Genomic DNA, 12,480 nt, shown 5'->3' with positions numbered 1-12,480 from the left:
GAGTCTGCACTGACTCATTTGGGTGCACGCACAGCTCAGTGAAGAGCCAACAGTGGGGAGAAGTTTTGAGACAGACTTTTAGGTCTCTTGTATGAGAAGTTTTGACACTGGCACCACAGCCACAATGTTACCAGGTCAGTAATTCCACTTGGTGGAGACAGAGGAGGAAGGAGGTGAAATATCCTTGGGCTTACATTTTCACAAGTGCCTCATATCCAAGGCGACTGAGAATGAGACAGCTGGCTAAAGCACCACTGGAGGCTCTTACACTCGTCTAGGGAATACTGTAAGATTTGGCCATGAACAGGCACAAGAGTTGTTGAACTAAACACCGATCCTGTTCTCTTCTGCTGCCTGCAGAGTGTCTGGAATGTCTTATACCATGTGCAATGTCTAGTGGAGAAAACCCCCCACAGCTGAAAGTTCTTGACCTTAGCAGAACCTCCTGCAGCAGTGACCTAGTGAGTGGCATCTCCCCATGGCAGGGGGCTGGAACCACAGATCTTTAGAGTCACTTCTAACCCAACCCATTTTAGGATTCTGTGTGGAGGTATGCAATTCATGGACTTCTGACTGCACAAACTGACTTCTGCTATCATTGTCACTCCTGCTATGGTTAGACTTCTAATCTACACCAAAAGAACATCTGGGGGAGGGGAGGGAGAGTGAAGGGAAAAGCAGTATTCCCTCATGGCTCAGGAATGTGCAAAGACTACTCAGAGAGCTGTTATTTTCTGAGATTAAACTGTTGAGAGAGCAGAAAATTGGACCCTTGGAGTGGCATGTAGAAATGTTCCTTCTCACTGCAGGTCCTTTATCAACTAAAGAATTCACTCACAGGCTTGAGCTTTGGCAAAAGGACGATGCTGTGGAGTTACATCTCCTATGAAATCCCTACTCTCACACACCATTTTGTCTTTTGTTAGACCTTTTGGAAGCAGCAGCAAGAAATAATGACCCAAAAATGCAGCTGGTCACTGATAATGCTCCAAATTAGTCACAGCTGCAGTGTATATGAACTTCAGGTGAGTTAGCACTCAGACAATGCTTGTAATACAATCAGTCATGCCCAATCCATACTTTTATTTACAGACACTCCAAAAAGTTATGTCCCACAAGTCATGGTGATGAGATCCAAGCAGCTGGAAGAAGGTGGCAGCACTGGGAAAGCAGCTTGTTTGGCCAGGAATTTCAACACAAAGAACATCATCTTGGAGATGTCCTCTGAGGAGGTGGTCTATGAGCAGAACACATCCATTCTAACCTCACAAGGGCTCTATGATACCATCAAAGTGGTCAATATGACAGAGGACTCAGAGGTGACCTGCACAGCCAATTTCAACAGCAACACCATCACAGCCAATACAACATTGCCAGGTACAACTCTGTGCTAGAGCTGCTGCTTCTTCCTGGGGACAGTGTCTTCTGGTGCCTGTGTTCCCCTGCTAGTGTGCACTGCCCTGGGCAGGCAGAGAGCTGGAAAGGACATGTGGGACTCGAGCAGGGAGAGCTGAAAGGTGTTTAAAAGTTTTTAAAATAAAAGCTCTCAGCTGTTTAATAGCTTGGAGATACTTTCTGGAGGGAAGAGGGAAGACACAATCTATGTTTCTTTAAATGTGAATTTCCTTATGAGTAAATACTTCCCCAGGCAGCAGCAAAGCCCCTGGAGCAGAGCTGGCACAGCCTTTCCAAACCAACATAGTGAAAGTGCTGCTGGGTTTGGGGTTTTATCCTAAATCACTTTTATACTTTGTGGGATTGTTTTTACCATCATGAAGGTCATTCAAAGGAAAACCCAAACAACTCAGGAATTCCTTTGCTTCCTGCAACTGCTTGGAGAAATTGTCTGCTCAGTTTAATGCTGGAATTAGTGACAGGTCATCTGAGTCTCAGCCTGGACTTCTCACAGGTTCCTACAGGAAGGATCATATGGACATTTCTTTGATCCTTTGTAAAATTTGGACATAGCTTAAAATGCCTTTTCTTTGTCATGCCACAGAAAAGGAGGCCAGGAACAGAAAAGGAACAGAAAAGGAACCAGTAACAGAGATAGTTTGCAACAGCACAGACACCTCTGCACAAGGTCAGTTACTGAAATAGGCTGTGAAATTCTGTTACTGTTTGGGGGATAAATGCATGGAAATGTATTTTCTCAAGGGTAGAGGAACCAGCATGCAACATACCCACCAAACGGCACCTGCTTTTGCAAGGTTTCTGCTGCAGGAACACTCAGGCAACAGGAAGCAAAATGCAGCAGGGACAGACACTCTCCACCCTGCTCTTGCCAAGTTTTCTTTCAGCTTTCCCTTTGCTGTTGTTTCTGTCCCTGAAACTATTCCCTGTGGGTTTTTCCACTTTGTGCCATGATCACAATCCCTAGTCCATGACCTCTCCCATGCTTTCTCTCTGCCTGACCAGGCCCCGAGGTGGAGAGGGTGAACATGCTGTCAATGGCTGTGTTGGGTCTGAGAGTGCTGCTGGCCAAGAGCATTGCCTTCAACACACTCATGAGCATCAAGTTGTTCCTTTTCTGAGGTAAGGAAGCACAGAGTTGGATCTGTACAAGTACTAGAAGGACTTGCCAGGAGTGGTTGCCTGTCTGTGTGTCTCTAACCCCACAAGTGGCAATGCCTGTTCCTCTGCTCCTGATTCCATTAAAGAGCTCTTGCAGGTTTCTGGGGGTAAAAACCAACAATGATGACCAAACCCCACAGAAACTCACCCCACAAAAAATAACAGTTAATAAAAGTCAGCTCTGCCTCCCAGACACAAAGGAAACAGCACTTTTCTCTCCAAAGCTCAGTTCTTGGTGGCTGGCTCCCAAATTTTCTTTGCCAGAGCAACTCAAGTACTACCTGATTTGCCTGAGGGACTTCTCATTGACTATTTCCAGTGGCAGAGCGCAAAGCCTGGAGAACATTCCAGACAAATAAGGATTCAAACCCAGGATCCCAGTCCACAGATACTGGGAGCAAAGAGAGGAGGGAGGAGAGGTTTTTAATTAAGGTGTCCAAGGAGGCACAGAAGATCGTGCAGTGTCAGTGCACTCACTGTGTGTGTCCCTGTGTACCCTGACAGCTCTCAGACAGTGGTTTGTAGCCCCAGTTGCATTAAATGTAGTTTAAAACACCCTTTGCTCTTCCAGACCTGGAGAAGAAAGGTAACAGAATCCGAAGAGCAGCAGGAAAGAACGTGTTGGCAGCACAACAGGTGGAACAACCAGTGTCAAACCTGCAGGCAGTGACCACCCAGAATACAGCACAGCATCTTCTGCTGAAGACATTTGATACTGTTCAATCCTGTCTAGCTAGTTTGTTTAGATTTGAGAGCTGTAACTGCTTTGGCTATTTCTTTTTCTCTGTGAACTGAGGAGAGGATTTTCCCTCCTCCTCCTGTTCAGTAGCTCTCCCAGCTCCTCTGGCATTTGCATAGAAGTGTCCAACCTGCTTGGATAGTTTTGAGCAATCCAATTCTCATTATAGATATATAACCTGGAAAAAGCAGCTTTCCCAGGCATGTGGCATTGCTGCCTATAGAACTGGAATGTTAGCGCTGAGGGAGTTCAGACACAGCAGTTCCCATTTAGAGCTTTGGCTTTAGACAGATTTAATAACAATTGTAGATGAGAAGAGCAGGGTTGGAGCTGAAGTGATTCAGTTCAACCAGATAACATTCAGCCATAGCATTTTTTTATTAAACTTGTATTTCCTCTGCAAAACGTCTCATCCTAAATTTTAGGTTCTGTAGCAGTGACCAAAATAAAGGTTTCTTAGGCCAAAGTGCTGTGGTTTGTTGTGCTTTTTCTGCTGAGTTTGGGATGGAGATTTCTGAAATCCAACTGTCCCAATGACCTCTGAGATCAGCAATGCAGCTCTGGTAACCAGATTCCTTGTTGGCTGAACTTGTCTTCTCTGGACTCTTTGCAGGGAAGTGTCTCTTTGGCACATCCAAAAGCCTCAGAGAAGAGGCAACTTCTGTGAGCATGAGGAAGGGAAATGCACAGATCAGAAGAGAAGAAAACATGCTGATTTTTGCATTCAGAGGTGGGAAGAGGCCAACAGCAAATAACTTGTGGTGGTTTGATGAAGTGATAGTTTCCATAGCAACTTGGGTACTTAGCAAACAGACCAACCACACACATCCCCCACCTTATCATTCTCTCAACAGCAGCAGGCAGGATGCTGTGGGTAACATTTGTGACTCAGTTACACCATGCAAAATTAACCCCCCCTAGTTTTGAAAAACAAGTTACCCACACCCTGGAGGGGAAATCAGGCTTTTCTTTTTCTCGTACTGCCTGAGCTCCTGCTGCCTTCAAGAGAGCCTCTGCAGAGTGCCGAGCAAATTTGCTTCCAGCCTACACAGTTTCTGCTCCTGCAGAAATGTATGGGAATGCCCCAAGCAGGTTCAATATCCGAAGAGTTTCAGCCTCCCACAAGACACAAAGGATGGTTGAGCTTCAGAGCCGGAAAGGCTTTTGCAGCATGAGGATAACAGGCTCATTCCTTCAGTGTATTTGCTTTCTCAGAGCCAATGGGGATGTCACAGAGAGAGAAGTTCGGGGACAGCACTCACAGCTCTTTGTTCCCTGAGCCCCTACCCAGCTCATCTCCTTAACACAGACATGATCAGTCTGAGCCCTGCTGAAAGCCTTGGGGTTTTTCATGTGATGCCTCACAGTCTTCTAGGGCCAGAATTCCTCACTCTCAAGCCTTTAGCTGCTTATGTGCACATCACAGCAACATGGCTTGGGGGTTAGGACTTCCTTGCCAAAGCAGAGCAGGGGTGTTTGTGGCAGTTGATGCTGAACTGGGTGTGGATGTGGTGAGGTTGAGCCCAGTTGGGTGTCAGAGCTCTGGCTGTGACCATTACTACAGATGCTGTGGCCCCTGGGCAAGGCTTGTGTTTGGATCGAAGCTAAAACGATCCTCAAAGGAAACACCAACATTTCTATGGGTTTTCATTTGGGAAAAGTAATTAAAATACATGGGATGAGGTGAAAAAAATCCACCCTACTCCACCTCTTTAAATCAAATTCCCTCAGGATATTCTTTTCAATTTACCCTTTATAGCTGAGCTGGTAAACCAGACTTTGTTCACTTTCTGGACATAGAGCCCTTTGGGGATATTTTTAAGATGATAAACTGATTGTTTTCTTGGTTTTCATTTAAACAATATCAAACTGTAAGAGAAAGGTAAATATTAAATAGCTTTTTTGCAGCTAAATCCTTCTGCTGCATTATACACCATTAAAAATGCAATGCACTAATCACATTCCTACATTCTGCTGGGAACAATCTGACCTGCCTGTTCTGTTGCACCAAAGTACTACAAAGGTCTTGATAAAATTAGATCTATTGATGTGAACTGAATTTCTTTCACTGGTCTCTCCTGCTACCTGCTGGTCAGAGAGTTCATTGCTCTCATAGCATTTTCCATTGGGTGAAATCCAGTAAATAGGTCAAATAGGAAAAAACCCAACCAACCAACCAAAAACCCAACCAACCAACCAGAAACCCAACCAACCGAAACCCCACAAACCCCCCCAAACCCACAATAAGCATTGTCTCTGCACGTGCCACAAACTAAACTTCTCAGCTCTTCATTTCCTCCTTGCCTTGCTAACAGATGGAGTTGGAAACCTTAGCTATGTGACCCAGAGGCTGCAGAAAGTCAAGGGCCAGGAAGCTGAAAGGAGATGAACTGAAGTGAGAGTCAAAGGAGCTTTTTTGGAAGATCCAAACTAAGCAGGTGCATAGCTGGGATGGTTTGTAACAGAAGAGATGGAGCAGAGCTGTAAACTGGAACTTAAGAAACTTAGTGGTCAGAGTGTCCTGGGCTGGAGGAAGGATGTACTGATGGAGTTAAGGGATGACTCAAGCCCTGAAGAGCTCTGATGTCTAAATCAGGTCTTCCAAAGATGTGGATGTCTTGCTGAACAAGAAGGAAGCCTGAACCAGTTGGGAATGCTGCACAAGCTTTCTGGCTGCAGGCAAGGAAGAGGCTGATGAAGAGGAGAGAATGCAAGTGGCAAGTGCAGAGCCCTGGGATGAGAAAGCTGCCAGGCAAGTGTCTGCAGGCAGAAAAATTCCAGCTGAGGTGTCCCAGAGCTGTGTCTTGGGGAGCTCCAGGCCTCTGTGCTGAGGTATCTGTGAGAGGTTTCCCACTGGGGTGTCTCACACCAAGCTCTGCCTGTGGCCCTGACTTTGGAAACAGTGTCTGGGAATTTCATAATATGCCAGTTCTGCATAGGCTTACAGCAGTGACAGTGCTGAGGGCTGTGCTGAGACAGGTGGGACAGGGTTTGGTGGGATAGGCAGGCAGGAGGAGGGTGGGTGTTACAGGACCAGCCTGAGAGGGCACTTGCTGTGGGACTCTGGTAAATGACTCATCCTTTGCTGCCCACTGTGTGACATAGAAAGATAAATCAAATTCCTTAAAACTTCTGTACCAAACTGCTGCGGAGACTTCGGGGAGGATGGAATGACATAGACAGAATTGGTCTGTTCTTGGCTTTCATTTAAATTAAATTAATATACGTTTTTCTATCTTTTTATATAAATATATAAAATGTTCCAATTCTATGTTACAGCAGCATCAGTGGGAAAGTTTCCATTTTATGAACAAGTTTGTATATTTGAACTCTGGGTGAGATGTCTGACACTGTTCAGTGCTGTGATCTGCTGCTTCTCAGCCCGTAATGAACGGGCAGTTGTTCCTCCCTCACTTCAGCCAGATTTTAGCTGAAAATCTGTGACTGTAGTAGGGATTGGACATGCAGAGAAGCTTGGAAAGGTAATTAATTCATATAGATATAATTTCTGTTTGGGGAGGCACAAAGGTTTCTCAGCACTAACTTTTAATTTGACAATAGTAATTCCTCGTTCCCTCCCCCACCCTCTTCCCCTCTCCCCATCTCTCTCCTTTCCCATTTGCCTCCCTCCCGTCCTTTCTGCCTTTCCTCCCTCCTCACTGTGCTGTACAGTCCTTTTGAGAATGGCACTGGAATTCCAAGTGCCAATTGTGCAGTGGCTGAGCTCAGACAGGAACTGCCCCAGACAGGGTCAGAAGAGATTGTTTGCTGCCACACTGTGATGTGGAGTTACAGCTGCACGGGGACCCCAAATACTCTTCAGTTTAGCCACCAGGACTAGAGTAAAAGCCTAATCCCCTCTGTGGTTGCTGCCCAGGAGGAGATTATCATCAGCTGCTGGTCCTAAATCTTCTCTTTTCTCATTTGCTGCAAGTGAATCTGCTTGAGACGCTTGGCTGGGATGGGATGCCCAGATGCTTTTGCATCTGATCCCGAATATCCATTGAAATTGTTCCTGTTCTCCATGGACTGGGACACAGATGGACAGATTGCACTCATGGGAAAGGACAGGGTTTGTAGAAATGTTCTTTGCTCTGAGGAAAACCTGCAGACGCTCAGGGGTTTTAGGAGGGGCCGGAGGTTGTGTTCATGCAAAGGGCTGAGCTGCCGTGGGGGTGTACATCGAGACCTTCGAGTTTGTGGTTGGGTTCCACCTCGCAGTGCACTCAGGTGAGCTGCTCCTGCTGCAGGGCACAGGGAAGGCACTGCCAGGGCCCTTCGGCTCCTGTTCGCAGCTCCAGACCAGGAGACATCGGCGGAGGCACAAATCACTGCCCTGCCAAGCACAGCAGCAGCTGGGGAAGCAATAAATGCTGCTCACAGCTGCTGTGGAATTGCTGCAGCAATGCAGCAGCTCCCAGAGCTGCATCCAGGACAGACAGTGGGAAAGGGGAAAAACCACTGCAAATGGCTGGACATGAGCAAAGGAGATCATGTCATAAACCTGCGCTTTTCAGTGAACTTAATCCACACAGATGGCTGATTTAATTTAATTAACTTTTTAATTATATCTTAAAAATAATTTTAAAATTTGTTCTAATTAATTAAAATTTATTTGAATTCAAGTTACTGAATGTTTTGAAGGCCATTAGCAGCTGAGATCTTTGCTACTAAATCATGTGCTCATGATTTGATCTCATTCTGCGCATTCAGATCTACTTTCTCACTGACAAACTGGTTGTGATTGTCCAGTGTGACATGTGAAAGGGTTTGGGAGCTCCTGCCTGTTTATAGCCAGGGACACCATGTAGGATGGTTTGTTCTCTGGGGAAGGTATGCAGAAAAATTGGTATTCAGACCCTCCCATGCAGCTTTTGTGTACAGCAGCAACTTGAAAAGAACCCAGAACTAGTGCATGAGATGAAGAAATAATAAGCTGCCTCAATCTGTTCTGTTCTCTTTGGGGTTTTTAGCTCTAATAAGTTTTTTTCACAAACCTTTCTATAGTGCTGAAAACACTTGTGGCAAGTACTAACTTTTTGTCAGGGGATGTATCTGACACTAAATCCCACACAGCATAAGAACTTTTGAACTTTTTAAAAACTGTTTGTTTCATTTTTTTCCCCTGAAAGAGATGTTATTTCTTTTTAAAACTGAGGAATACACAGAACTCTCTAGGCTCAGTTGCTTCCAGGTGAGTCCAAATGGGGGAAAACAATGTCATCTCTTGGTTTACAGCTGAACTAGACAGACAGGAGCAAATCAGTTCTTGCCTTCAGTGAATCAGCAGCTCCAACCCAGTGTCCTGGGAAGCCTAAATGAATAATTTCCACTGCTTTTAACATCCCTCTGTGGTTTCTCTCTGCACAGCTCTGCGGCACTGCACAGCTCTGCAGGAGCTCCTCAGGGCCGAACGTCATCCGCTTTGGTGATGGTCTGATGGGGGGAGCTGTGAGAAGGAAAGGGCTTGGGGCAGAGGCAGGTGTTTGTCTCAGACTGCTGTTCCAGGTTGAGATCTTGGAAGTAATGAATCCTCTTTAAGGACTGTGCCCACTGCTCTGTGTGCATGTCAGCTGTCATGTTCCTGAGGCATAGCTGCTCGTGTGCAACGAGAGAGAGAGAGAGAACACTGAATTTGGGAGCTGCAGTACAGTTTCTAGGAATCTCTGTGTATCTGTTGAGGTGAAAATAGAGGCAAAAGTGGGACTGAGCTTCTCTGTACAGTGTCTGGCTATAACTTTAGCTATAAAGGAAGATTACAGAAGTGTTTGGGGTTTTTTTTTTTGTTTTGTTTGTTTCAGGTTTTTTTTCCTTCTGGTTTTGTTTTGTTTGGGTTTGGATGTTGTTTTTTTTGAGTTTTTCCCCCACCCAAAATGAAACGTGAGAACAAAGGCAAATTCGTATCTTAAGAAGAATAAATCCCTAAGGCTTTGTCACCATTCTGGTTCTGTTCAGGGGCTGAGAGGCATGTGGGAAAAAACAATAGAAAACCAAGTGCAGACATATCACTGTGTTTGGTCTGTGGAATGAGCAGTGACAGGTCCTTGGGAGGTGCCAGACTGCAGGTTGGTGTCGCTGAGGTAAGGTAAGCACTGACTGAGGTGCATGGAAGAAGTGCTGTAGGAAAATTGTCACTCCTGTCTTGCTTTTCCTTATCATCCTCCTGCTCACAGTTAATTCTTCTGACTTCTGCAGTTGCTGTTGTCACAGAAGGAAGGAACTCCAACCTCCTCTGTGGTAGATATGAGCTGGGCTGGTGAGACAGGACCCCACAGCTGAGGGAATTGTCGTGAGAATATTTTCTAGCATTTTAATCATAGAATTCCAGAATGCTTTGGGTTGGAAGGACTTTAAAGACCATCTCATTCCAACCCCTGCCATGGGCAGGGACACCTTCCTCTGGACCAGATTGCTCCAAGTTTTAATCTCTACCTCCTAAGTAACCTGAGGGGGTTGTAGAGAGGTGGGGGATGGTCTCTCCTGCTATGCCTGCAGGGAGAGGACTAGAGGGAATGGCCATAAGATGAGACAGGAGAGAGTCAGAGTAGATATTAGAAAAAATGTTTTCCCTGTGAGGGTGTTCAGGCATTGGAATATTGCCTAGGGAGGTGGTGCAGTCACCATCCCTGGTGGGGTTTAAGGGGTGTCTGGATCTGGCACTGGAGGATATGGGTTAGGGTTTAGGGGTTACAGCAGTGACAGGTCAATGCTTGGACTTGATGATCTTAAAGGGATTTTCCAAGCTTGAAGATTCTGTGATTCTAGGAAGCTTGAGAAGAAACACCCTGAGAGACCTATGAATACCCATCAAAGTTAAAAAGCTCCTTTGAGCCCAAAGCAACTTGCAGCAGTTTTGGTAAAGCTTCTTGTCACAGTGGAACTCTGGAGGTACCTACACAAAGCCAACCTTTGGGCCAGGGACAAGGCTGGCTGTTCATCCAAGTAAGTGCCAGAGAGAAACATCTCAAACTGAGCTCTATGGTACTGAGATGAGCTTTGGGCCATCCCTGGGAGTGTTCAAGGACAGGTTGGAGTCTCTGAGCAACCTGAGCTAGTGAATGGCATCCCTGACCATGACAAGGGGTTGGAACTAAATAATCTTTAAGATCCATTCCAACCCAAACCATTCTATGTATCTGTGATTTAGGGATTTAAAGATAAATTTTCCCTTAATAATTAGCTTTCCACCTACCAACAATCAGTAGATGTGTCACCTTTCAGATGAAGAATAAGTGAATGTTCACCTTGAATCTGTCAGACTTGGGTCCAGATTGCTCTTGTACAAAATATTCAGGGTCAAATCTGCCAACTCAAGGGGGTTTTGCTTCCATCTTTGTCACTGGTTTTTGAGTTTTTTTTCAGAGGTCCAGGATGAGAGCTGTGCCTGATAGATGCCCATATTTTTCTCTTGGCTGTGAGGGACAGTAGGACATCTGTAGTGAGTTTAGATAACGCAGGTGTGTGGGATTTGTTTCTGCTCTCCCAGCACATCACGTTTCCCTGAACACAGAGGTCAGTGTCAGTTTCTTTTCAAATTAAGGTTTTGACTAGTTTTACATGTAGAAATTAAAGGAGAATTTAATAAGTAGGGACAAAGTCTGTCATGGATCAGAATTTTCCGTGGCCAGGATTTTGCAAAGCTCTGCTGAGGTGTAACTTTGGAGGTGAAAATCAAGAGCTTAAATGTGAGCGAGGGATTCACAGAACAGTCAAGCCTAAAAAGCCTTTAGGGAGGAAGTGCCTGTGTTCCCAATGATTGCAGCAGCCAGATTTGGGTCACAGATGTCCAATATTAGTTCCCATAGAGTTTAACTGATGATTGAGTAACTGTTTTAATACAAATTTTCACAGTGGAAGTTGGAATGAATGGCACTGAGAGGTTGTGCAGAGTTTGTGTCATTGCCTGGCAATGATCACCGACATCTATTGATGAAAATGAATTTTGAGTGTCTTTATCTTGCAGCAGTTTCTCTGAATGCTTTGCCAAGCAGCACTTTCAGTGTTCAGCCAGTATCAGTATCCATGGATTTTGTACCAAGCAGACAATCAGACCATGGATAGGAGCAGGTGAGAACTTAGAGTTTTCACTCTCATTTCTCTTCAGGTGACCTCCCAAGGTCAGACAAAAAAGCAGGTTTCATCTCACCTATGGTACCTCAGTGCCTTGCATTAGACTATTCCTACCTGTGTGCTGGGATGGGACACAGTCCTTAAGCAGAAGGAGAAGCAATTTGCTGCAGCATCTTTTGGCAGTGTTCACAGGGAGCAACTTCCCTGGAAGTTTAAGCCAGAGCTAATGGTATATTTGCCAGCAAATGAGGTACCAGTAAAAAATAAGTCCATTAAAGCTTTTATCACTGCATACACCAATATTGTGAGTTCTCCTGCAACGGGTAATTCACCTTCAGGAGTGGAAACAAACTGATGGTAAAAGCAGATATTTTATTCCCTAGTAAAGAATTGCCTTGTAAATGTTTCTATGGCTGAAAGTAGATCTATAGTGAAGATGGAGTGAGAATTACTCCTTGGTGGAACAAATCAGGTTCCAGTTTAAAGTGGAAAGAAAAGAAAGGAGCACATACAATTATGTGTACGAGGTTGATGGTGATGTCTTTAGTCAAGCCATGAGTGTCATTCCCTAATGAACTGTAGATGTCAAAATGTAGTACTCCCAAATGCATTTAGTTAGCTTCTCTCCTGGGAAAGGAGGAATTAAAGAGGTAAATCTATCTCTCTAGATGGTTTTTGTAAGGCACTTTCTGGCTGTGTGAATACAGGAAACTTTGGGAAATTCACCTTTGGAGGAGGAACAAGAATGATTGTAAAACCAAGTAAGTGAGGAGTGAATAATTTAATAATTGCACTTCTATGTGCTTTTTTTTCCCAAGCACTTTGTTTGTTTGAATGTTTAGGAAGTCTTGTCTGTCCTGGTGAGCATGCACAGGACTGGAAAACCTTTCAGTATGGATTTTTCTAAGCTAACCCTCCCCGAAGGTGCTGTGTTACGAGGGCAGAGGTGTGGAATGATTCAGACAAGTCTCTTTTCTTCTTTTGTAATTAATCTGTTGGCACAAGAATCATTGCAGTGAAATGTTACAGTATCAAATTCTGTCTTTTTTTGATCCATGCTGCATCTGGAATATCTGACATGGGAAAACACAGTGCAA

At 44.9% G+C, this 12,480-nt stretch overlaps 1 gene segment (V, D, J or C); it reads left to right on the top strand.

Moving 5' to 3' along the window:
* The first annotated feature begins 1,121 nt into the window (after positions 1-1,121).
* LOC103807340 overlaps positions 1,122-12,480 on the top strand; it is a 28,208-nt gene continuing 16,849 nt past the window's right edge. The window contains 1 exon segment of the C gene segment in view: positions 1,122-1,377. Coding sequence covers positions 1,122-1,377 — 256 coding nt within the window.

This window comes from Acanthisitta chloris, unplaced genomic scaffold (genome assembly GCF_000695815.1).
Source record: "Acanthisitta chloris isolate BGI_N310 unplaced genomic scaffold, ASM69581v1 scaffold5588, whole genome shotgun sequence".
Taxonomy (NCBI): Eukaryota; Metazoa; Chordata; class Aves; order Passeriformes; family Acanthisittidae; genus Acanthisitta; species Acanthisitta chloris.
The sequence above is the reverse complement of the archived record's forward strand: the minus strand, read 5'-3'. Positions and strand labels throughout refer to the sequence as shown.